The sequence below is a fragment of the Juglans microcarpa x Juglans regia genome, chromosome 4S (assembly GCF_004785595.1).
Source record: "Juglans microcarpa x Juglans regia isolate MS1-56 chromosome 4S, Jm3101_v1.0, whole genome shotgun sequence".
NCBI lineage: Eukaryota > Viridiplantae > Streptophyta > Magnoliopsida > Fagales > Juglandaceae > Juglans > Juglans microcarpa x Juglans regia.
In genome coordinates, this window is record NC_054601.1 from 2,135,060 (window position 1) to 2,160,901 (window position 25,842).

Here is a 25,842-nt window from a genome sequence, read left to right on the forward strand (position 1 = left end):
GATAGTAATGAAACACGATTACATGAAGCAGATTATATGTGGCCAATGATTTGTACGTCATTCAGCAGAGTTTCAGACGCTAGCTTTAAATAAGTTCATTTTTCTGCCATAACGTCCCTTATAAATAGCACAGGAAAAGGAAATATAGAGAGTAAATTGGAAAAGCGAAACAGAAAAGATGGCAGAGGGGACAAGAACAAAAGTCACACGTAATGAGGTCATGACTGTAATTTAGTGATAAAGTAGGGAGTTTTCGTTACTTTGCTTGCCAATTGAATCACGCATTTAAACATGACCACATACATTGTTTTTGAACATGTATTTATAGATGACGAGACGCAATTAAAGAAGATGAAATCGTGAATAAAGTAGTATTGGAAGGCCGAAGATAGAAAAAACAAGAGAAATGGAATGGAGAAAATGTTATCTGGATGTGGTACTGATACCGCTAGGGTTTTTTTTAACGATTGCTTATCATGCCTGGTTATGGCATAAGGTTCGCAAACAACCACTCACGACCATCATCGGAACAAATGCTACCGGACGTCGTTTTTGGGTTTCCGCCATTATGAAGGTATATATATATACAGTTATCTTAGTTTTTGTTAACTTGTTGCAAACACTGATCAGAGATGATGATCAAAGACTCGAGCTTTGAGAGATGATCATCAAAGACTCGAGCTTTGTGGGTAAGTACAGTAGTGGACAGATAATCAGGCCCTTAATTAATTAGCATCTTAAAGCTATCCCATATGCATGTGTGTTGCATTCCTTTTCCCTATGAAACTCGACCGTGAAACATCTTTGTTATAAAATTAGTAGTGCAGATCATTATAAGCAAATAAGGAAGTAGCAATTAATATTCTGATCTTTAGGGTGATCTTTTAAACAGTTATACCTAAGAGTGTTGGATTATGGAAGGAAGAATGCAATGTAAACAAGACAACATGATCACCACTCAGATCAAATTGGTCAGTATATATCCTCACATCTTTAGTGATGATCTATCCCATGAACCATTCCCACTTTGAAAAGTTCATGGGATTTTGCAATCATGGCGAACAATAACATGATGTAGGCGGGGAACATGCAGGCCTGTCATTGGGTGATCAAAAGGTGGACGGCTACCCTTTTTTTTCGTGGTGTAATCGATCATGGCTCATTTTCGCAAATATTCGATCACGAATAAGCATTTTTTCTTACGATGCAATAGATTGTAAACTTCCAACTGCAGTGACATCTATATTAAATTAGATGATCGATGGAAAAATACAACATCATACGGTGACACAAAACTTCTGCCATTCTGATGCAACTGTTAAATTTTTACACAGGACAATGACAAAAAGAACATCCTGGCAGTGCAATCGCTCAGGAACACAATCATGGGCTCAACCCTAATGGCCACAACGTCAGTTCTCCTCTGCTGTGGCCTGGCAGCCGTGATAAGCAGCACATACAGCGTGAAGAAACCGCTCAACGACACTGTTTATGGGGCCCACGGAGAATTCATGGTGGCTTTGAAATATGTGACACTCCTAACAGTTTTTCTCTTCTCATTCTTCTGCCACTCTCTCTCCATTAGGTTCATAAACCAAGTGAACATTCTCATCAACACTCCACAGGGCCCCACCTCCATAGTGACCCCAGAGTACGTGTCCGAACTCTTGGAGAAGGGCTTCATGCTCAACAGTGTGGGAAACAGGCTCTTCTATATAGGACTCCCTCTCCTGCTTTGGGTATTTGGCCCTGTACTAGTCTTCTTGTGTTATGTAACCATGGTGCCAGTGCTTTACAACCTCGACTTTGTGCTTGGAAGTGGAAAGCGAAAATATGATAACGATGACTCTGTTTGATAAAATGAGAGAAGATATCATGGATATTATAATTTGTACGTGTATGTCCATGATTTTCCCTGCCTGAGGACAACCTTTGCCTGTAGAGATATGCTTTTTGATGATCTTGCTTTTAATTTTCCTCTCTCCTCCTTATAATGTTCACTTATTACAGTTACATTTTAGTGCGTGATAACTTTTCGCGACTAGATCATATAGATCATTAATTTCGTGCATGGCTAGCTCTTCAATTAGAGAAGGGATAATTGCTCTGATTTACGTACAAAAAATGCTTTGATTTGCCATGCAATAAAGGTTAGTTTAGAAAACATGTCACCACAATAGAATCATATATTTTTTTGGCGATGCACTAAAAATACGTCGTGATCGTTTAAAAAGTAGCCAGTCAAACAAAAATACGTGGGACCAAACTTATAATCTCAACAGAAAAAGATATATACAAGCCCTCAAATTCACAAACTTTACCCAAATCCTTTATAATTAAAAAAGTGGACCATACCATGAAAAAGTATGAAAATTTAATTTTGTCTTGATATGGTCTATATTTTTACAAAAAACTTATATAAAATTTTTACATTTAGAACTTGTGTCTAACATTATTCATCTAATCAGTAAGTACTTGTTGTTTCTTATTTATTATTATATATACAATTAGATAATCACTTTTAGTTAAAAAGAAAAAAGAAAACATATCCTGCAACGTCATAATTCACTACGATGCCTTATCCTCTTCAGGATATATCCTTCATCCAAGCGCTTCCAAGTTCCAACTCCCGTCGTAGGCAACTTGATGAATTTAGATCTATGTGGCGACTCTTGATCATGCGGCCAATTGTGAGGTTTAATACACTGCATGCATGCACGATATAACTTAATTTGATCACCAAACATGCACATATGATATTCATAGTTTGAAGTCAGTGCATGGACGGAACCTAACCAATTAATACTGGCCTACTTGTACTGATAACCATGATGAAGTGTTTGATCCGTACACCCAATCAATATTATAGGCCGATTCCTTAACGTTTGAGATGATCCAATTGTGCGTGACGCAGCGGCAGTTTTGATACTTCAGAACACGATCACTTTCATCCGTTGATGCCAACTTGGTGGGCATATGTTTACGTGCAGCAGGCAACAGTAGTAGTTAATTGCGATCCTTTGTTTTTTCTTTCTGGTCAGATCGATCCGCGGTTTGCCGTTCGTTAGCTGTCGAGTTCTTTGATGGGTCTACACTAGGAGTGGAAATATGTGATATCCGTTAATTCAATACGAACACAATATGATAAAAACGGATTAAGATTTAGTCTTAACGGGTTTGGGTCAAAACGAGTTGACCCATTAAGACATAATTGCTTAACGGGTTGATAACGGGTCAACCCGTTTTAACCCGTTAAGAAAGTTAAAGTTACAATTATACCTTTATATCTAAAAATAAAATTGTTGAGATTTTAATTTTGATATTTTTATTGTTTAGATTGTAATTTTAGAGTTGTAGTTAGTTTATATTTTTTTTATAGATATTATGATTTTAATATTTATATAAAATTATACTAAACTTAACTAGGTTAAACAAATTAATTTCATATATGTTCAACCCATTTATATAAACGAGTCAAAACGGATTGACACGATACGACCCATTATATTAATGGATCGTGTTAAGATTTTTAAATTTTTACACGATAAACTTAACAGATCGAATTAGGATTAATCTATATAATATAATATAAATATCTTGACACGACACGAATACAATCCGTTAATATGACTCAACACCTCAACACAACGAAGGCCTGAGTACTGCGTACTAAAATAGAACGAATTTTGTCTGGTAAGAGTATAGCTTTGGGACGGGACTCAACTGCAGTCTCGCAGATCATCGTCGTTTGGTACGAGATCAGAATGCATGTGGGACCAGAATTGGACGTTGTGAAACTTGCTGGTGGTGGGCAGATGGCTAAGAATTAATGGGCTTTTCTCATCAGGAAAGAATGAGGCTTATTCCGGATTCGGATGGTACTGGACTTAACGATAAAATGAATGGGCCGAACTCCTCTGGATTTCGATCTCACAATGAAAGAAGACAAATGGTATATATAAATTTAAAAAAGTAATTCTACTCATCATTTCAATTTATATTATCTTTTCATTATCTCATGATTTAATATTAAATAATTTAAAATTATTTATAATATTTTATTTGTAAACTTATCCTCTAATATCACATCATGAAATAATAAGAATTAGGAGAATAAATAGATTTTTTTAATATGAAATAGATAAACGTACAAATTTTTATAAAAAAGTAAATTTCATATTTAAAAATTATAAAAAAATATTCTTTGGGATCCATTTTTTTACAAAATTCTTATGCGGAGTTTGTTTATTTGAGATTTGTAACTATCATGATTACTATATATATATATATAATATATCGATCATAGTGTGCAAAAAAAAAAAAGGGTGATGAAGCGTTGTTCATGCGCCACAACATAACCATCGGATGGATTAGCTTCCTTCTCTTGTATGATGAAGAAAATTGTTAAAATCACTATAAACTCTAGTACAAAATGTCTTTACAATGCAATTATAATTGGTCAACCATCAGTATGGTCTATATATATATATATAGTAAATTTTTGTAATTATTATATATATTATTACCTATACATGATCGATGTTTTATCGTTAATTAATAGAATGGTACACTCTTTTGATGGTGGCAGCTGTATCGTGGGACCTGGGTAATTCATGACCATATAAAGTCAGGTATCATATATGCATCCTTTAGTAAAAAAGTTGTGTAAAAACAAATATGCAAAGCTGAATGCTTTTAGAAAGTGAGAGTTCCAAATTAGCTTTTAAGCCAAATATGCAAAGCTGAATGCTTTTAGAAAGTGAGAGTTCCAAATTAGCTTTTAAGCACCTGTACCGACTTTATTTAGAGGTGAGCTGGTTGGTGCTTTAAATTACCAAATCAACTAATATTAACATTGATTATATATATATATATATATTTATGAGTAGTGTTATATGTACTTATAATTTTATTTATATTTTTACTTACAAGACTCATTTTATTAGTTTTCTTTTAAAATTCAAATTTTAAAATTTAAATTTTATGATTTTCAACATATTAATAACTGACACGTGGATAAATAAGTATTTTATAAGTTTTTATTAAATACAGTTAACATTTTTCTATATATATAGATACATGCATGATACACAAATAAATTTTTTAACTGTTTTGAAAGTAATTATTCAAAATTAAAATATTTAAATTAAGATTTTTTTATAAAAAAAAATGCATTAATTATCGTAATAATTAACTATAAAAATGAAAAATAAGTGTTAATTATTTCACGCAATTCCTTGCTGCATAAGCTAGCCGGCTATCTTCGTAAATGCCTTTGCTTTTGGGAAATGGCAAAAAGCAGGCTCTCTTCAATGCATGCGCTTTCTTTCCTTTTGAGCCTAAAAAGTATTCGGCCATGCTCCAAAAGTTTTGCCTTTACTCCACTGGTTGGTTTTGCTTTGCCTTTTATTTTTTTGATTTTTAAAATGGCCATGAAAGCTTTTTTAAAGCCGGAGCAAAACGAAACGAGATTTTCTTTCTTCATGCATGAGATCACTTCCGATCCGGATAAAGGACGACGTTGCATATTCTAGCTATGTCGTATTTTATATTTCTCTAATATTAATGCTTGTTGCGTATACGTAAGTTTGATGCACCAGTGAAACTTTTTAGATAAAATTTAGATAGTGAGATAAGATAAGATAAAATAAGATAATTTTATATTATAGACGGTTTTTTTTTTTCGCCCTCTTATATATCTGCTTATATTGACCATTATTGAAACAAATTATAGTTCTATATATGTATATAATTATTTTTTAGGGGACCGAACTATAATTGAACATCCTCTTCATATTTTTTATAACATAAATAACATAAATTATTTTATGCATAATATAAATTATATTGTTTATGCATAATATAATAGGAAAGTGCCAAAAGGATTGCAAATTACATCTAAGGTGATTTCGGGACCTCGATAAAGAAAAGGGTGGTGCTAGAGCCACCAAAGATCAAGTACAGTAAAAGAAAATGCCAAAAGGATTGAGTTCAAGGGAAAGTACATGAAAAACCATAAGTGTAAAAGAAAAGTAGATGATAACAAGAAAAATCTTGAAATGATTGGGGAGAATAAATAAAGATTACACGCCCGTAATTGTGTGTATATATATATATTATATAGGTATTTATGGATCTATAGATTCTAGTTCACTATAAAAAAATTATTTATTTTTGACTAATTATTTTTAACAAAAATAATTATTTTTTATTAAAATAAGTCTATTTTTATTTCAAATAATCGTTATTATCGTAAATAATTCGTTATAATTGTTTGTTTTTCTTGTAATGTTTGTAGGAAATTTGTAAGGCCAAAGTTGTAACTTCTAGACAAAAGAATCAACTGTTATAATTTCTAATGAGATAATTAATGATTTTTTTTTTAATGACCCAAAAAAAGTACTTTATATTCATAACTTGGTAGAGACAACATAACTTTTATGCAGTTAGTATGACAGAATTTGATTAATAAAAAATCTAATTTTTATATTTTTATTATAAATTAAATCTTGTCACGTTATTATAGTAAAAGATGTATTATTTATACGGACATACTATTAAAGACTTTAAAAAAATATTTTTATAAAAGAGATCAAACCAAAGAGTTGTCGCTTTTCTTTGGACAGTGGCGTCCGTCGGCATCAGATTAATGATTTGAAAATATTTAAAGTCATGCCATTTACCCCTAATTAGACAAGTCAATATATAAAATGGATAACAAAGTATTTATTATTAATATTGAATATTTGATAAATATCATGAAACAAAATACATGGGATGTTTTTGTTGAGGACCAAGGAATGACATTTTCGTTGCACGTCAATGACGTCATAACTTCAACTTCATGTGCCGTCCACTCCTTAACCTTTTTCTCTCACTCACTCCGTACTTTGCTTTCGCAGCCTCATCTCTCTATCTCTCTCCGTCTCTCTATTCCTCTTCCTCTTCTATATATTTCTATACCCATACCGTAACTCTCTCCCCCTCCCTTCTCTCTTTCTCTCTCTCAGCAGTGGCTGAACCAATTGGCAGACCACGTCTCGTTGTGTTCCCGAACTCGTTCTCAAATCGCGTCGATTTTTAGGGACGGTGACATGAAGCGGAGCGCATCGGATCAGTCGAGTCTCAAAGTCGAGGAGTTGATGAGGATGATAAGTTATCCCGAGTTGATCGATACCGGCCGGAACGGAGACCTAGACGATCAGTATGAAATAACCGGAGAGACTAATTGGAGTCATGTGCTTGACGGAGCTGCCGATGAACCCAATGTCTTTCTCGGTGATCTTCTGATCTCCGCCTCCGGTAGTCTTTCCAGCTGCGATGTCAATAGTCGGGTTACTCTCTCTCTCTCTCTCTCTCTCTCTCTCTCTCTCTCTCTCTCCGTCGCTATGTTTTGTGGGCTCACAGACGGGCATGTGAATGATCAGTTCCTAAAGAAAAACCATAACTACAGCACACTGGTGTAACACCCGTGTGAATATTGAAGTTTATGGTTGGATTTCTAAATATTAATTTTTTATAATTAATGCATGTCCGTCGGACCGTCACAATTGATACAATAGAATGAAATTCTATATTATTCTAAAGAACAAAAAGTAGTTCCATATATATGCCTGTAACGTAATGAATTACATATACTACTTTATATATATATATATATATTTTATCAATATGAAGAATTAGTTCTATTAATATTTTGGTAGTGCTGAAAAGTAGCTTTAATTTATTGTTTGTTTATTTGTTTATGCATGGTTGGTGGAGCAACAGGCAAAGCCATCGTTAAAGAGGAGTCGTCCATTTCTGTCAATTTGGCCATCGCTTTCTGCCTTATAAGCATGCAGCATTCTGACATGAAAAATGTTTTTCAATTGGAAAATTCTATAGAGCACTTACATCCTACTCCCATTCTAATGTGTAAGATGTGACATATTTATCATTAGATGATACTTTACAATGACGATAAATATGTTACATCTTACATGCTTAGATGAAAATATGATGAGAATACAGGGTATAACATTACTTTTTCTCATTTTCAATCACCCTAGCTGCTGTAGCTCTAACTATATATCTGAGTTTACAAAATTTAAGATAAAGAATAGCATAGACTACAAGTTGAATTTAATCTTGCAAGTGTGCATTGATGTACATCTCATGCTCATTATTTTGCCCTATTGGTTCATTTACAAGCACAAGATTCACTGTTTACCGGCTTATAGTATGCAACGATCTAACCCAGGTTCCTGTTTGTAAGTGCAGGACATAAGGAATTTATTTTCAGGTTGCAGTGGACTGACTGAAACCCTTGTTGGTTCTCCAAATCTCACTTTCAAGCAATCCAGCATTTCAGCAACCATGGAATCTCAGTCATCAATATGCGGTATGATCAAGGAGCCACGCATATACATATGCGTGTTTCATGTTATCCTTGTTTAATCTTTAATCTCCTTTCCAATTTATGCTTTTCGTTTTAACACTTAAATTGGGGAAACATGTCAGTTAGCAGTCCAATGTCAGCTAACAAACCAGAAGGCAGGGATGCTCAAGCAAGAGTAGCTACCAGTACTGGTTCCTCGCATGAACCTTCGGATGATGATGTCGACTTAGAAGCTGGTCAGTGTGAGCAGAGCACAGACGTGGCTAAATTAAAACGCGTGAAAAGGTACGTGTGATGTTCTATAGTAATTCCACAAGTTGGTTCTGGGTTGTTCATGATCCTAACTATGTTTTTGTGGCCAGGATGAATTCCAATCGGGAGTCTGCCAGGCGATCAAGAGAAAAAAAACAATTGCAGCTCCAAGATCTCGAGCTTCAGGTTATATATCTTGTGTCGTGGGTTAGTTTTTGTTATTTGATTCGTCAATTGCAAAAAAAAAAAAAAAAAAAAAAAAAACCTCATGGTTCTCAGTACGGTTAATCCAAACCCGAAAAATCAGATTCAACTTTTAATTTTTATCTAAAACTCATGGTTCTTACTCATCTTGAACAACTAGGAGGAGAGAAAAAGAGGAAAATTGGGGAATCTACCAACCATGGAGTCGAATGTGGTTGAATGCTCCTTTAGCAGTTTAAATTTTGTTGTTTAATTTATGGTTTTTTCTCAGGTTGATAAACTGAAAGGAGAAAATACTTCTTTATGCAAGCAGTTCACAGATGCTAATCGACAGTATCATGTTGCTGATACAAATAATCGAGTCCTGAAATCGGATGTAGAAGCTTTGAGAGCCAAGGTATTGTAGCAGCAGCTTTACTACTCAAGAGGGTTTTGTATGGATAAAGATCAGCAACATAAAACAGAAAAAGCCAATAAATAATAAAATTTATGTGATTTCAGGTGAAATTAGCTGAAGATATGGTCACTCGTGGGTCGTTAACAGCCAGCAGTTTCAGTTTATATCAGCTTCTTCAAAGTCATTTAGGTACACCACTGCCACTTAATACCCACAATCTACGCCGCGTTCCGAATGTCTCCCCAACCATCACTGTTTATGGAGATGAAACCTCATTTGCTGGAAATGGAATGGCTGTTTCCGGGCAGAATTCAGCCTTTGGACTTGGACACACCAATATTACTAATGGCAACCTTAAGACTGGAATCATGAGTGATGTTGTAATTAATGAAGGTCATGCAAACGTGCTATTTTAATTTTCTTTATTAATTTGTTAATGCCAGAAATAGTGGAGATCCTGGCCATCCATATGATCGCATGTTTTATTTTGGCAAAAGTTGGCCAGTCTTTAATTATATATGTAGTTTTATGTTGAAGACTGATTAATGTATTATAGCATGGTGTTTAGTTTGCATCTATTTGGACTTCGGATGTTTTCAAATATTTCAAATGATTTGGTCAGGCTAGCTTGAGAAAACAAAAATGACAATTTTCAACTTCTGTGACCAGATCAAACCAAATTATATTATTCCCACTTAAATATAATTAATAGTCCCATATGGTTTTGGCCAAATCTGGTCAAAATCCGTACCTAACGTTGGTTTACTTCAGAAACAACCAATTTAGAACAGGACAGTGTGACTGACCGTCGTGTCAATCCTGTTTAGATTGAAAGATGAGATGATTTTAAATGAATTGAATAAAATATTATTTTTAAATATTAATATTGTTTTAAGATTTGAAAATTTTGAATTATTATTTTTTTTGTAAAAATTTAAAAAATTTGTAACGATGAGATAAAATAAGTTGAAATTACTTCTCAATTCAAAAGGAACCTTATTTTATTTATTTATATATTTAAATTTATTGTTTATACAAAAGTATTACAGTAATAAAGATATTTTATAAAAATAATCTTATATAATACACTATATCTATTTTATAATTATTATAACTCGTTAATAACGAGAGTAGGGTGAAGTACTAGTTCTACCTCGATGATGCCATTGGAGGTAGAAAGTTAGCAACAGAGGAAGTGCGTGGTTACGAAATCCAAACTTGTAAACGTTATGTGAACGAGTTAGAATATTCTCACAAATTAAGTGGATCAACGTGTTGAAAGTTCAAACATTCATAAAAAGTTAAGAATATACAGATCACGTACAGAACTTTCCGTCAACCATAAAGCTCCTCTTCCTTGACGAGTTAGATATTTTAATTATTTTTTCAATAAATAAATGGCATATATAGGTTCAAAATTAATACGAATCGGATTTCAAATTTCATCCTTTTACAACAAATGAAATTATGAGTACTCTTAAAAAACCGAAATTATTGGTGAAGGTCTTTTATGTTCAGCATTAATGTATTATGACAATGGCTCCAAGACTTTCATCCTTATCCGTTGTTTCATTTTCGACTCTCAATTTAAATATATTTTAAATGAATAAGGTGGTCACTCAGAGCCAGAATTTTAAGGGACGTTGATGTGAAATAAAATACATCTTAATTTTTTTTTTCTAAACATATGTTCTATAGATCTAATGAAATACACATAATATATTGTACAATATATTATATAATAATATTATAAAATAATATTATTTTTATAAGATATTTTATAAAAATACTTATCATTTAAAATATAATTATATAAAATATTGTGAAAAATATTATATGTAATTCATTTTCCTTAGGCTTATTTCGCGGCTATTCAGCGTTTCAGTCCTACCAAACCGCGTTTAATATCCGTCTTCCACAGGCTATTTGCCACGTAACAAAAAATTGCACGCCTCAACCAATTAGAAAAAAAATGCCATAAAAAAAATATCTAAAACGAGTCAGGTGTAGCGTAGCATCGTCCGTCCGAGAAAGTCCACGGTCCATCCACTCCGTTTGTGATAGAAAATAAGGATTTTTTTTTTTTTTAATAATTTGTTGTTCTTAAATAATTTTCATTATTTATATAAGAATAATTATATTTATATAAATAAATAATTTAGAGTTTAAAATAGTTATTAAATAATTTAAATACTAAACACGTGATACTTCTATAGAATAATATTATATCATTAAAACTTAATATATATATATATAAATTTTAATAACACGACATTATATAATTGTATGAGATAAAAACTTTAAATCCTTCATATTTCGATGACTGATTAATAATTTATTGGAATTTATGTACTTTAGGTAAAGAGTTTTGAAAAAAAAAAAAAAAAAATTATAGGAAATCGAGGAGCTGAAAATAGGTACAAAAAAGGGTCCATTGTTCTACGCCGGCCATGATAATATTTTCACACGTATTAAGTTTCAACGAGAGGTGAAAGTGAAACAACGAAACTCAGAACTCAGAAGATCTCTCTCTCTCACTCTCTTTGTGTGTGTTTTTCGGTGTCTGAGACTCTTGAGTTTTGTTGGCTGTGATTGCATGCCATGTCGGCCTCAAAGCTCGTGATTTTATCAATCTTTCTAGCTCTAATTCTCACCCATGTTAGGGCTCAAGTTCCACGCAACGAAGATGGGATAGTTCTAACTCCAAAAAATAAAGATGAGAAGGTTCAATCCATTCGATCCCCCGGCTCTGATGATTCGTCCGGTCTGAAGATCGAACAGCTCGAATCCAAGATCCAGAACCTTGGTCAGTTTCTTTACTCTTTATTTTCGGTCTTTAGCACTTTTTTTAGGTTTTTCCTTGAAATTTCTTGCGTCGTGTTTGGTTGCGGAGATGACTGAGGCAGAGAATAGAAATATAGGTTGTTTTACTAAGTATGCATTTTTTTTTTTCTTTGCATAGATTCTATTTGAATGTTGATTTTAATGCAGTGGGACCCGTGAAGTTGAGTGAAAATTGCTTAGTTTATCTTGGACCGCTAAATTTCAGGGGAAAATGTTTTCGGTCAACGAAGAGTTTAGGATTGATTTCATAAATGTTGGTTCGTTTGATTGATGTGTTACTATAGCTATGACGGAAAGAAAATCATAATGCTGCGTCTGGTTCTCTAGAAACTAATCTTAAAAAACTTGGAATTTTCGGCTTTATGGATTTTTCCCTTAACCAGTAGTTAAATTATAGTTTCTTCATATTTTGTTACCTTACTGTGCATCAAAACGGATCATAATGGAACAGTAGTACAACTGCTGAGAGACTGGCTAGGATCATATTCAGCTGAGTAGTAGAAACAACTGTTAAGGGACAGTAAGTCACAGTTTAAAATGAATCGTGAAAATTAGTCTTGTTTCTCTAGGCCTATTGAATATGCGACAGACTCATCTAGATAATATTGAAATTCTTTGTTTTCTATATTGAAAGTTTTCTATTTTGTTGTCAAGGTGTGGGCGTGAGGTGTAGTACAATCCATAGTGGATGCCATTTATGTGTACTAAGGCTTAATTGAGAGTGTTGTTGAGTATCATAAAAATCATATTAAAAATGAGAATGACCAGTGTTTATGAGAGGAAAATTTGACAAACTGAACTTGATTTTGTGTTGCCTTTGTTTTCTGATGCCCTTTCTCTGTCTGTTATTGAAGAGTCCCAAATTGATGAGAAATCCAAAGAATTGAAAGCAAAGGAAGATGTTATAGTGGAGAAGGAAAAGATCATTCAAGAGAAGTCAGATTACATTGCTTCCTTGCAGAGTGAGATTGCATCACTCAAGGTGAGGACTAGCATAAACCTCTGCATGACCATTAACTGACAATAATTACTAATTTCTTTAAAATTACAAGTAAAGTATATCCTTCCTTATTATATTCCAATAACTCTAATTTTAATGAAATTAGTAGCTACTATTGTTCTATACTCGGAGGCTGCTAGATGTGCTTAGCTTGTTACTACATAGGTGCACATTGTTGACTACAGTTTTGGATATCATCATTCTTATGCATTATGAAGTCACACTGTAAATTTAAGGGACATTCATAGGGTGTCCTCTATAATTTCAGAAAAAGGGGACTTTAGATGCGGAGCAGGTTGGTAAGGCTCATACGCGTGCTGGTGAATTGGAGAAGCAGGTTAGATATCAGCAAGCAAACAATTTACGATGTTAAAAGCATAGGCTTTATTATCTCTCTATTTCTATACAGGTTGAGAAACTTAAAGCTGAACTAGAAACTCAAAATAAGGAGAAGGCAGCCTTGGAAGCCCGGGTAAATGAACCTGAGAGGAAAGTAAGCGATTTGAGTTTGAATCTAGAGAATGTGAGTTACTTATCCTGCTAGATTTTGTTTGGAAAGTATAACTTATGGCTGTGTCTCGTTGAAATATGTTTTGTTATGGCATACAACATTACAAGATACGGTTTCTTTTTAAAGTTTTGCTTGTTGAATGCGTGCATTCCATTTACTAGTAGAGAGCACCTGTTGTTAGAATGTGGTGTAAAACTTAGTTTTACACACTCCAATAAATAATTAACAGGTCAGTGTCTTTATTTTTTTTAAAATGTTTTAAAGAATTTGGTTCAATATGGATGTGTTGTTTCAATTCTCCAATAAAAACAACTATGTGTCAACTTTTTATTGGAGGGTGTAAAGGACTTGATAATGTTGAGGAGAATAGTTCTTTTTCTAATCTTGTTGAAACTGTTCTTTCTATTAGACACTCCTGATACTTGAAGAAATGCTGCTTTTCCTCTTCCTGTTAAAAAATTTTATTGGTTCCTCTCTGATTTGATCTTTGAAGAACATACTTGTACTTTTATTCAGAATGCTCAAAGAGTTTATTTTGTTCATTTGACTTTTTACCTCCTATATACTCAGTAATTTTATTTTTTTACTATTTTACGTGGTTGAAAGACCTTGGCACCACATAAGTTCAAAATTATCTTTCTTTTTTTTTTCTTTTTTTTTTTTCTTTTTTTTTTTTTATATAAGTAAAAATATTATATATATATATAAATCAATAGGAGTTACCAAGTACACTGAACGTATACAGGAAAACACCTAGCCCATACAAGAGAGCCCCTACTGACCCAAAAATCCCACGAAACCTACCCAAAATACACCAAGCCCGAATTGGACACACCTCCCCAATCCCAATCCCAATCCCTTGTTTCCATAAAACTAATCCTCTACCCGAACATCCCACAACGAGATTGTCTTCACAATGTCCTCCCTTTATTCTTCCCTCGACTTGAGCTAGTTCAAAATTATCTTGCATCAGATCTCTTAAGAACGCTTGGTAAAGATTTTATTATGGTTGGGAGTCTCTGTCTTATCGGTTTGTATTGAAGTTAGGCAAATTTGAGAGGTTCCTTTTACGTGAACCTGTGCTTTATGCATGATTATAACTTATAATTCAGGAGTCTCTCTTTTATCGGCTGGTATTGCAGTTTAGCAAATTTAAGAGGTTCCTTCTGCTTGAATTTGTTTGTCTTTTTTTCTGCGTGATTTTAATTTTGAGTTTCTATACTCTCAGTGAATATGTATCAGATTCATGTCATATATCTTTTTAATTCCTGTTTTACTTTTTTAATCATTTGATGTGAAATGAGCTTGATATTATCACAAGAGAATGGTAGACTGATCTGAGACACTGTCTTCTTTTAACAGCTCCAAAAGATTAATGAAGAACAGAAGACCAAAATTCGTATAATTGAACAGGCTCTTAAAGTTGCTGAGGTACCTATTTAGTTCTGTAACTCATACTATGCCAGATTCTACATGATGGTTCTTATGTATTTTTTTTTTTTAAACTTTTTTAGGAAGAAATGATCAAGGCAAAGTCGGCGGTCACTTCAAAGCTAAAGAGTTAAAGGAGGTAAAATGACTAGTTTTTCATGTTCTGTATCTATAGGCTACATGTACTATGGGCTTGGAAAGATTTAGGGCATACTTGTCACTTTTGTACCCGAGTCTGTCCAAACATTAATTTTATTTTTAAATACTATCTTCTCTCTATGGTTTAGAGGGATGAACTGAATCTATTAAAATATCTCTGAGATAGAAACTTTGAAAAATCCCAAAATTTGACATATTACTACTTGCTCATAGTTGTTTCATTATGTATTTATTTCAACAGATGGTAAAGGAGTCCTTAATCTAAAAAATCTACAACCCCTGTGGGTTGAACTGACCATATATGTGAGAATGTGAAACTAGGGATTGCATGTGCATTAAACATTTGGTTAGTCATGAAAAATACACAACTAGAACATATGGTGGACTTCATTGCCAGAAGATTCTACTTATAATTATGAATGAGAGTTTAAAGCTTCTGAATGGTTCCATTGCCATTAAGATGTTGTGGTGTATGTGGTTTAAGGATGTAGGCAATGGTCCATGAGTGACATAATGTAATTCTAGATGACATCTCAAGAAACTCATCGATGCATGAGATCTTGCCTTTTTACATATGTTGTCTTCTCTGATATTTGGTATAGCCACAAAAGGAAAATGATTTAAAACTGGAATTGGATGGCAAAGCTAACACTAGTTGTGCCAGGTTCATGGTGCGTGGCTTCCACCTTGGCTTGCTGTACATTTCATCCATTGTCAGGTAAACTTAGTAAAATTGTGTTGTGCACAACTGGGATTGTTGACATTAGAGCTGAAAACGAATCTTCTTGCAGTCCTTCATGCAGATTCATTGGAATGAGCGTGGCAAACCAGCTCTGGATATGGTTATTCGGAAGGTATATTTTTCTCCTGGTTGCTATAGGGTTATTTATCATGTGGCACCCTGTGTTTGACAATGATTTCTCCCTCATAGTTTGTCAGCCCACTAAACTTCTGTTAGACGTTTGATCCAGGCCCTGGAGAAAAAGGCACAAGCTGAAAAGTGGGCTGCACCTCACATGGAAACAATTAAAACTGTAAGCTGTCTTTCCATTGATCCGTCGTTTGATTTCTGCTTTATGTTTTGGGACTTCTGGTATTTCTATTTCAAGACCTGATTTTGTTGTAGTCATTTGGCTTTTTACTTGAGAAGGTTTGAAGTGAAATACTGGTGTTCTGTGGTTCCTCCCTTTTTGAAAGTTGCTTTTATTTGTAAGAAATGACTAATCTGTGTGTATACTCTCTCATTCTCCATCCTGTCACTTGAAGAAATGGATCCCAATTATGAAGGAACAGTGGGTTGTGCTAAAAACGAATGTGGAACCACATGTCCAATCACTAACTGAAAAATCTATTCAAGTTTATGAGTCATCAAAGACTACAATAACTCCACATCTTGCCCGAGCACAAGAATTTGTTGATCCTTACTTTCAGGTACATTGTGCTTTAGTGTCCTTGGTTATCTGATCTACTAACATGAATCTGAAAGAATTCTTCATCAATTACAGGAAGCTAAAAGGTTCAGCAAGCCATATATTGATCAAATTGCGGTATTGGCAAAACCTCATGTTGATAAAGTACGAGTGGCAATGAAACCCTATACAAAGCAAGCGGTTCGTGCTTATGGGGAGTTCCTGAAATCTGCAACTACTTACCATAATCAGGTATGAATTAGTCGCATGTTTTAAGATATCTATGCTCCTTTAACGTGCTGGTTGTCTTTGTGGTGGCATTCAGTCATTTGTTTTTGCTTTTTGAGGGATCTAGTGGCAGGTTGACATGATTTATATGTTGCAGCTGTTGCTAGGATCCATGAATAGAGCCTCTTGAGCATTATGAAATCCTCCTCCTTTTTTATTTCTTTGTTTTGTTGGTGGCTGATGGTAAACTGTCGAAACAGCAGTCACTTATAGAAGTGTTCAAGTTTGTTTTCTTGTTTAGAGCCTAAGAAGTACTCTAAAAAAATTCTAAACCATTTGTTGTGCCCCCCATTTATCCTGTGAATAGGTTCTATTTCAAATGACAACCAACCCCCCCCCCCCCCCCCCCCCCCCCCCCCCCCCCCCCAAAAAAAAAAAAAAAGAGAAGAAGGGGGAGAACGTTATAGAGGGTAAGGTCTGTTAGGAATGATAAGAGAAAAAGTAACAAAAAAGTGGAATCAATTGCACACGACACAAGATTTACGTGATTTGGTAGCGTGCATACACCCACGGAGATGCATAGGATTTTATTTAGATGAAAATCATGAATATAGTGCAGCGGCTGTAAAAGGGTTTAATAAAATATATAGTAAACCCTAATTAGTGAGTCGGCTCTAATTAAGACCCAAAAAATGGGTCAAGACCTGATTGGGTGTTTGTGTAGCTGACATGGGTTGGATAAGAGGTAGGAAGGAAGAATATAGAATGAATCCACAACAAGAAAGGAGAAGGAAGAGGGAGCTATGTTCTACCAAGGTTCTCTCTGAGGAAAAAAATTAGTTCCAAACTGTTGCAACTTCTCCTTCACATAAGTCGTCATACTACATCCAATAAATATTAGAAAAACGCTTGTTGCAAACGCCTGGTGCAAATGGCGTGCAAACGTGGCTGACGTGGAGACACTTGATAAGAGAGAGACCGAGCTGATGAGAGGGACATACCGAGCTGCTGGAGCTGGTGAGAGAGAAAGACCGAGTTGATGAGAGAGAGAGAGAGAGCTGATGAGAGAAAGACCGAGCTGATGAGAGAGGAAGAATTTATTTTAAATCTGACGTGGCATGGACGACTGCACGCTGGTTGTATCTAACGACTGTATATAGAAGAACTGTAAATATTAATTACAAAGTACTGATCCTAAATTTTTTGTAGCTTGTAATTAGTACTTATAAAAAAAAATATTAATTACATGTCCCTCTTGTATACTTCATGTATACTTGGGCTACTCCCTTTTTTCGTTTTTTAGTTAAATGTTTGATTACTTGTGAAACAATATTAATCACCGTCACACTTCCAACTATCACAATCCTAACTCTGTCCCAGCCTCCAACTCTGTCACAAGGTATTAGGTAAACGACAATACAAATTCAAATAAAACAAAACTAATTGGATAAGATATCATGTATGCCTTCCATTCTATTCTAGTAACTCTTGTCTTAATTTCTAACTTAGCTGCCTTATCCATATAATCACGACATGACTGCCACTTGGGCTTTGTGTCTGTAACTTACCAATAAAAAAATATGCCAAGGATTTGTAATGGTTATTTTTTCGTTTTTCTCACTCCCCCTTCCCTTTCCATCTGGAAACGCTTAAACATGATGATCCTTGGTGTTAATATGGTCTGTATCACATACCATAGAAGAATTAAGTGAAGTCTAAAATTTGATTAATCCCAATCCCACCCACTCAAGTATATGTGTGTATGTTTTGTATCCAGATATATTTGATATTGGTTCAACTTGCCGTTTATTAATAATCCTTTATTCTATTTTCTTATGCTTTGTTAAGATGCAAACCACTGTTCGAGAGATGCTGAAAAGGCATGAACTGACAAGACCTCTTGCTACTAAAGAGTTGGAGTGGTTTGCGGTACGTAATGGTTGTGTATTCTCTTCTTTGTCTGTTTATTCAAATCTAATTATTCTGTTGCGCATTACCTGACACCAACCATGTGACTTGCTGGTGATCCAAATGGCACAGGCTTCTGCTTTGTTGGCACTCCCCATCATCATCCTCTTCAGAATTGGTTCTGCCATTTCCTAGTCAGTTCCTTTGCGAGCTATTCTTTTTATTTTTGCACTGTCTCTTATCAAAAGATTCACAAACATATATTTTTACTTTCCTTCTTTAGCGGTTAATCTTTTTGTAACATGATTTTATGTACCTCATCTATGCAGCAAAAAGGCTAAGAGACCTACTCGAAATGCTCACACCAACCATGCACGTCGCAAGGCTAAACGGGTCCATCCGGACAAGTAGAGCACAGCAAGGATTCACCAGTTTTTATGTCTGTTTTTGGTGGGGGCTGTGGACTATCTAAGGTGTGCGCTTCATCATAATTTTAATATATTATGCATCCATCTTAATGGTTAGAATTAGACAAGTGTTATTTGATTGTCAGGAATTACAATGTATACACTCCATTAGGATCTGATTATCAAGATTGTGAGTCATTATCTATTTTTTCTTCATTTCAATGGCACAAATATTTAACGGTTAGCGGTAGTTGGAGAGTCCAATGTGTCAAATTTGGTACTTTATGATGCACGTTGCAAAATTCTAGTTTGAAGGTTGGGTTGGGGGGGGGGGGGGGGGGGGGGGGGATGTACACTCCTAAAAGATTGTTATTTGGTATTCTTCTCAACTACAGGAAAAAAAAAAAAAGAAAAAAAAAAAAGAGGACTAGCTACCCTTTAAATATTTTTAAGAATTATAGAACAGACAATCTTTATGTGTAATAGCAGTTTGAGATTGAGAAGGTATGTATTTCTCAATCAAGAATAAGAGAGGATCAAATGCTGTCAATAGAACAGTATTTGGGGAATTTAGGGTCGGAGACTATCATTTATTGAAGGAATGGTGGATTTATGGTTCTACTTTCCTTTTACTGCATATATTGGCTTGCTTTAGTTTTGCATGAGATGTCGGTTTGATGTGACTTGATGCCGAAGTTCCTTTTACTGCAGATGGGGAGTTGCGCTTCTAGTATGGGCCTTCTTGGACTATGTTCTTGTCAGTGAACTTTGAGGATCCTGCCCTTGTCACTGAACTCTTCTAATGATGTTGAAGATCTCTACTTATGTTTGTTTATTAATATTTATTTTAAAATTTGTTTTTCTTAAAATTAATTAGAAGAGTCATCCCTCAGTAGTTAGACGTCATAGAAGTGTCGAAGTTCATATATTGCTCATGTGTTATTCAAGTTGATAAGAGGTGGTCTTAATATTTTTTGGTTCCCCCTCTTCTCTTCTGGGGCCCACATTATGTTTTGTTTGTTGGAATCATATTTCTCTTGCCTAATTAACCACCAAAACTCTTCATCTTATCATAACTAATTTTTCATTTGATTTTGATGTCCAAAAGGGCCAATATATAATGATTCAACAACCTCCATTTATGAAAATACATTCTCTGTGGTTATTCTGTTCGGTTTTTATTGTCCCTAGCTCTCCCCACCTTTCTTGCTTTTGGGGCAAGCTTTTAGTAAGAAACGAAAGTACCGACCCTTCGGCTTCAATGAGTGAGTGAGTGAGTGAGTGAGATCAGAGACAACCTTACTATTATATGTTACACCTTCCACACTACACTTATCAACCGGGACTGATTTATACCTCAAGCAAAGAATAACCCTCCTTTCTCCATGGTTGAACAATCTCTGACTTCTTGATTAGCTATGAAGACTAATTGAATTACCCTGACCACTGACTTCCTTTCGGACCTAATTCTGAAAAATCACTAATTTTTATATTTGATCGGAAATGAGAAAAGATGATAAAAATATTTCCCGTATATGGTTGGCATTGAAATTATCTCCCCAACGAAATAATCTCAAACCAGAATCCAACCAAAGAATCACAGCTGCCAACTCCCATGTTTTAAATAAAGGGTATTTTTGTAAAATATTTTATAAAAGTAACATCATTTTACAAAAACATCTTTATTTTATAAAATTGTTGTGCAATATATTGTGTAATGTGTTGTGTATATATTATTACTCCAGAACATAATTAATTATTAGGAAAGTACTAAACTCATTAGAAATTTCACTAAAAAATCTTACAAACTTTATATTATCGGTAACGGATAACCGTTGGTTTTTTATTTGAACTTTTGATTGATGCACGTCAATTTACCAAAGTTATATAATAAAACTTGTATTATCTCTAGCATTACAGATCTTATAATTAACTACGACTATTGCAACGCAGCTTAAATATCTACTTTATGTTTATAGCAGGCTAGACTAAATTGTTGATCCTGAATTCTTTGCCCCTTAATAGGTAGGCCAGTAGTTTTCTAGATCCATGCAGTGATCCACGCCCACAAATCTATTGCCGGGTGGGTTTGCATGATTTATTTGATCCGTACCATAGCATGGAGTCTCTGCAGCAAGAGAACTACTATTCATCATGGAGGAAGTAATTACATCTTGTTGGTTCATTGATAGAGAAGGAGGAGGAGGTGGTGGTGCTGGCCCTGGCCCAGCTGGGGGCTGCATGGGTCGGAAAGCGGGTTGAGTCCGAGCCCCTCCAAGATTCAAATTTAACCCGGATATTGTGAAGCACCCTCCTCCTCCTCCAAGTGGATGGTTCAGGTGGGGTTGCAATAATGGCTGCAGGTTGACACTGGCGGTTGATCCCCCGCCTCTGAAAACCCGCGCGAGCTCCGCTAGTTCTGCACTGCTCACGTAATTCCTTCCATAATATTGGAACTGACCTGAAGGATCTCCCAGCTGCATCATTGGTGGCGGTACAGAACTAGGACCTATTTCCAGGTTGTAGGGATTCAGTATTCCAGATAATCTTGATTGGTTCGAGGGAAGTTTCTTTGCGCCAGCGCTTTTCTGGAAGACTCGGCTAACCACCCATTCATCCTGCTGTGTGCAGCAAAAAGAGTCGGGTTAATTGCATCTATATATATATATATATATATATATATATATATATATATATATATATATATATATTACTCTGAATCCATATGCAAGCTGAAATGATGGTCTCAAAAGTAATTCAATACCAGTATGCATTTTCATGCATTTTAATTTCTCTCCTCTTTCACGGACGAGATCGATACAGCTTTTTTGTTTTGATGGTCTTTACACAAGAATAGGGTAGAGGGCACCAAGTTGTAGGTTGATGCGTCTCTGTAACTTACCAAAAAATGAACAAATTTTTTCAATTTTCCGACTTTAATTTGTTTTCCTTTCTTTCACTTATTAAGAACTTTCGTTTGGCCCAATTTTCTGGTGTTTTCAGGTATCATCAGTTTATCCCACCTCTTAGCGTACTCTACACCTATCACTGTTTTCATGCGTATAGACTAAATTGCATGCACTTTTTAATGCTTGGAGTACGTATCTTTGCATGCGACTGCTTTTACGTGCTCAGACAAATATGATCGAAAAAGACTACTGCTACTTGCATGCATTATATATTTAGCTTTGACATGTAATTCATGCTTGAAATTTTTATATCACAACATCTTCATATCAGTCATAAATTCATAAAAAAATAGAATGACGAGACGAATATCATGTGTGTATTCTGCTGCAAAAAATCCCTAAGGAAGCAATTTTACCCTTCAGCTTCAGCAACAAAATTAAGGGGCTCGGAGCATATATATAAGTTTTATTTCATTGAGGTTTATGAATTTCTTTTTGTCTTTAAAGTGATCTCTTCTAAGTAGTGCTTCCAGTGAAATATACGTAAGTTTTCCTTCAACATATGTATTCTTGTCCACTCGTTAAGGGGAAAGCTTGCAAGTTTGTCCTTTTAATTAGCTAGTAAGCTGCAGTGTATATGACGAGCCGTAAGGTTCGCATGGATGTATACAAAAAGTGGATAATAATAAAGACCCACAATTAAAATCAGCTATATATATAGTGGTCATTTATATATATAGTTGGAACGTATCAATACCGGTTTGAGTTTCAGTTCCTTGAAATATCGGATCTCGCGCGGTTCTGTACAACCTAAATAATGCATGCTCGACTAATCTTTGCTGCATGGTTTAACGAAAAAAAAGAGGGGTGGAGCTGGTGATGATTGCAATATTATTGATTACGTACGTACCTTAGTATTTCTAAAGGCAGATTTTGAGTGGATGCGATATTCATGCATGACCCAGTTGGTTTTCTCTCCTCTGGGAGCTCTCCCCCTATAAAAAACCAATGTCTTCTTCATCCCAATCAACTCTGAAGTTTCGCTGTTGAAGATCTCCTTGTCTTTCCCTGTGGTCTTCCAGTAACCTGTATTTGTTGCTCGGTTTGTTCTCACACCGGTTGGGTATTTCCGATCCCTAAGGCTGAAGAAATACCACTCTTTTTCTCCCATTTTAGCCTTCCCTAGTAGGCAGAAGAAGTTTAGAGAAATAAGCTAGAGAATTAGAATTAATTTAGTCAAATTATATATTAGATTTTATTCCCGATTGTTGATAAAATCCGTATGACAAGAATAACAACGTTTTCCATATTTTGCGATCAAGTTTAGTATTCTATATACTAGAAAATTGAATTCAATACGAATGCAAAATGTATTCATCATTTATTAATCTAATATTTCAAGGGAACACGTGTGATCAGGAACCCTAAATTATTGGGATGAATGAACGCTAATAAGAACCCGAATGCAAAGCCCGCATATTTTCAGTAGAAGCTAGTAATTACTAGCGTTGTTCAAAACCCTAGAATCAAAATAATCTAGTTATATAACAAATTAAGGAGAACACTGCAGCGAAATATTTTTAGGATTTTTTTTTTCTGCTTATGCAATATTTATAAGACAAATTAAAGTTTTAGTTAATTACAACTTATTTATATACGTAAGTATGTACCTGGAAGTTCCCATGGCTCGCATTTGTTGAGATCAACATCACCAATTGCCCGTCCTGTAAAATTAGCATCTGATATCTTGTTTAGGAGATAGTAAGTAATTAGCTCTTCATCTGTGGGATGAAACCGAAACCCTGGTGGCAACGTCTTTTCTTCCTTTTGATCATGATCTCCTGCCATGCCTTTCTTCTTCATGCCTGAATCCTTCCCCTTCTGATCACTTCTTTGCTTCTGTAGCAAAGAAGAAGTGACATAAAATGAATTGCTAATTAATTGAAAGCTAGTACCATAGAGCCGCAGAGAACCATATGAAGTACTTGAAGATCAAAGTCGATAGCTAGCTAGCTCTCTACTACTTTCTTGTTATCCTAACCCAACGACGTACCCTGGAGATTTACTAGTACTATACTTCATCCAGCTTGATGATAGGAATTCATTGAATATTGAAATCTTTTAGGAGTTAAAAGGTTACTTACTTGCATGCATATATGGAGAGTAGAAGAAAAGAATTCTTCGATTAGGTTTTGATGTCTGTCATATCATTCATGGACCAAAAAAGGTGTCGGTGGCTTGAGGGATATACTAGATATATAATGATGCTAGAGTCTTGGAAGCTGATGATCACTGATCGCCATGCACAAGAAATTTGGGAATTTAAGCTAAGGAGACTAAGCTTAGCTAGGGAATGAGATAAACATTAATGGGGATGTGCTTGTCAATCTCTCACCTACCATGGGTCTTCTCATTCAAGGTACTGGCCACGTCAAATTGATGTTTTAAATTAAAATGATGATTAATTTCTAATATAATTTATAATATGCATTTTTTCAATATTGGACATGGCGCGTGCGGCCTCTGTTGAGACAAAAGTCTTGTACATGACCATGCTTGTCCAAATCACCGTTCACATTCAGGCCAAAGGCCATGACCATGCTGCATGCCACGTACGTCATAGCTAGTGATTAGCCCTTCCACTTAATTTATGAATACATATGAATTTTTCTTAATTACGAACGGAAGCGAAGCATGCCACATCATCAGCCCGACGGACACTGTGGATCGAGCCATTGAAATGCAAGAACTAATGGAAATTAAGCTAATTAATCCCCGGCCAAGGGACGTACGTAATTCCTAGCTAAAAACTATATGCAGGGACGAAAAAAGGTTTATCCCTATAAGTTTTGGTCCCTGAAACTCAAGTTGTTTTTTGTAGTGTGACAATTAAGGTACTGATCATCACATGCATATACACGAGATTGGAAAACATATATATACGCGGGGAGAGGGCGGCTTCATCTTCTTCGGCCACTCTCCTCGGATTCAGGCCTTACCTTGTATATGTGAATTACACACACACAAACACATGAAGTTTTGCTTGATCATCTTCAGAGATTCATTTTATTCCTTAAAAAATTAATTAAGATACTTTCGATCGTAAGCTATACAGCAATACTCTGGCTACCTTGCATCCTCTCATCAATCTAGCCAAGACATAAGAGTGAATGCATATTTAAGTACACATCATGTGTGTGTGGTTTTAATTATAATTATTTTGCCAGCTCATGTGGCTCAGCCAATCAGGTAATTAAGAGCATATTTTTTTTTGGATTTTATTAATTAATTAATAGGCCGTATGTATATATAATTTGGACATGGAATGATATTAGATCTACGGCCAGATGTAGTGTGACAATTGCAAAACTTAATTAAGAATAGTTTTTCTCTCCATGGAGCAACATGGTATACAAAATAACTAATTCTGTCCTCGATCGGGTGCATATAGGGTCACTTTACGTAATCTTTTACGTAAATTTGTCGGGAAATTACGCCATCTATTGTGTAGTCTTTCGGAAATTTTTGATTTTTGTGAAGTAGGTTAGTTATGATTTTGGAAAGATTGAGAGGCTTAGAAACGAATTATTGAATTAGATCAATATATATATATATATATATATAGAGAGAGAGAGAGAGAGAGAGAGAGAGAGAGAGAGAGCCATCCATCGATATACCCTTTTCTTGTTTACTTAACGAACACTTCAAATTATATCTTATTGCAAATGGGTCCGGATCAGTATGCATTAATATCGCTGCAACTTGATTGAATTTATGAAGATGCATCATATGATCTAGTAGTGATA

General features: G+C 34.9%; 4 protein-coding genes across 8 annotated transcripts; 3 read left to right on the top strand and 1 right to left on the bottom strand.

Annotated features, from left to right (window-relative positions):
• Nucleotides 1–338: 338 nt before the first annotated feature.
• On the top strand, nucleotides 339–1,972 carry LOC121263582. Its single transcript, XM_041166547.1, has 2 exons — nucleotides 339–574; nucleotides 1,335–1,972. The coding sequence occupies exons 1-2, from the start codon at nucleotides 407–409 to the stop codon at nucleotides 1,854–1,856; spliced, it is 690 nt and encodes a 229-aa protein (XP_041022481.1). The 5' UTR covers nucleotides 339–406; the 3' UTR covers nucleotides 1,857–1,972.
• Nucleotides 1,973–6,918: 4,946 nt separating this feature from the next.
• LOC121263583 (basic leucine zipper 9-like) lies at nucleotides 6,919–9,804 on the top strand. 3 transcript variants are annotated; one of them, XM_041166550.1, is made up of 7 exons: nucleotides 7,197–7,334; nucleotides 7,768–7,916; nucleotides 8,258–8,380; nucleotides 8,500–8,662; nucleotides 8,740–8,815; nucleotides 9,105–9,230; nucleotides 9,335–9,804. In XM_041166550.1, exons 3-7 carry the CDS (start codon nucleotides 8,356–8,358, stop codon nucleotides 9,644–9,646), a joined length of 702 nt encoding a protein of 233 aa, XP_041022484.1. In that variant the 5' UTR covers nucleotides 7,197–7,334; nucleotides 7,768–7,916; nucleotides 8,258–8,355; the 3' UTR covers nucleotides 9,647–9,804. The 3 variants fall into 3 exon arrangements, with proteins under 3 accessions (XP_041022482.1, XP_041022484.1, XP_041022483.1); XM_041166548.1 differs by lacking the exon at nucleotides 7,768–7,916 and having other exon boundaries at nucleotides 6,919–7,334; nucleotides 8,260–8,380; XM_041166549.1 differs by lacking the exons at nucleotides 7,197–7,334; nucleotides 7,768–7,916 and adding an exon at nucleotides 7,926–8,145 and having other exon boundaries at nucleotides 8,260–8,380.
• Nucleotides 9,805–11,655: 1,851 nt separating this feature from the next.
• Nucleotides 11,656–20,197, top strand: LOC121263585 (coiled-coil domain-containing protein 18-like). The gene is given in 16 exon segments (XM_041166551.1): nucleotides 11,656–12,036; nucleotides 12,929–13,056; nucleotides 13,343–13,411; nucleotides 13,484–13,597; nucleotides 14,948–15,016; nucleotides 15,100–15,134; nucleotides 15,137–15,155; nucleotides 15,840–15,893; nucleotides 15,967–16,029; nucleotides 16,147–16,209; nucleotides 16,442–16,606; nucleotides 16,681–16,836; nucleotides 18,661–18,741; nucleotides 18,853–18,914; nucleotides 19,050–19,193; nucleotides 19,839–20,197. Coding segments are annotated over 15 exon segments (1,365 nt in total). The 5' UTR covers nucleotides 11,656–11,831; the 3' UTR covers nucleotides 19,132–19,193; nucleotides 19,839–20,197.
• A 738-nt stretch (nucleotides 20,198–20,935) lies between these two features.
• LOC121263589 (NAC domain-containing protein 92) lies at nucleotides 20,936–24,345 on the bottom strand. 3 transcript variants are annotated; one of them, XM_041166560.1, is made up of 4 exons: nucleotides 24,181–24,345; nucleotides 23,707–23,935; nucleotides 22,947–23,218; nucleotides 20,936–21,745 (listed from the first exon to the last, which is right to left on the bottom strand). In XM_041166560.1, the coding sequence occupies exons 1-4, from the start codon at nucleotides 24,184–24,186 to the stop codon at nucleotides 21,146–21,148; spliced, it is 1,107 nt and encodes a 368-aa protein (XP_041022494.1). In that variant the 5' UTR covers nucleotides 24,187–24,345; the 3' UTR covers nucleotides 20,936–21,145. The 3 variants fall into 3 exon arrangements, with proteins under 3 accessions (XP_041022494.1, XP_041022495.1, XP_041022493.1); XM_041166561.1 differs by lacking the exon at nucleotides 24,181–24,345 and adding an exon at nucleotides 24,090–24,168 and having other exon boundaries at nucleotides 20,936–21,748; XM_041166559.1 differs by having other exon boundaries at nucleotides 20,937–21,748; nucleotides 24,181–24,343.
• Between the last annotated feature and the right edge of the window lie 1,497 nt (nucleotides 24,346–25,842).

Excerpts from the sequence above, each read along its gene's own strand:
- LOC121263582 (XM_041166547.1), top strand. The coding sequence starts at position 407 with ATGGAATGGAGAAAATGTTATCTGGATGTGGTACTGATACCGCTAGGG. Across the intron at positions 575-1,334 it reads GGGTTTCCGCCATTATGAAG|GACAATGACAAAAAGAACAT; the intron begins GTATATATATAT and ends ATTTTTACACAG.
- LOC121263589 (XM_041166559.1), bottom strand. Across the intron at positions 23,219-23,706 it reads CGAGCCATGGGAACTTCCAG|GGAAGGCTAAAATGGGAGAA; the intron begins GTACATACTTAC and ends TCTGCCTACTAG. Across the intron at positions 21,749-22,946 it reads CTGCCTTTAGAAATACTAAG|CAGGATGAATGGGTGGTTAG; the intron begins GTACGTACGTAA and ends TGCTGCACACAG.
- LOC121263583 (XM_041166548.1), top strand. The coding sequence starts at position 7,095 with ATGAAGCGGAGCGCATCGGATCAGTCGAGTCTCAAAGTCGAGGAGTTG. Across the intron at positions 7,335-8,259 it reads GCTGCGATGTCAATAGTCGG|GACATAAGGAATTTATTTTC; the intron begins GTTACTCTCTCT and ends TTGTAAGTGCAG. Across the intron at positions 8,381-8,499 it reads ATCTCAGTCATCAATATGCG|TTAGCAGTCCAATGTCAGCT; the intron begins GTATGATCAAGG and ends GAAACATGTCAG.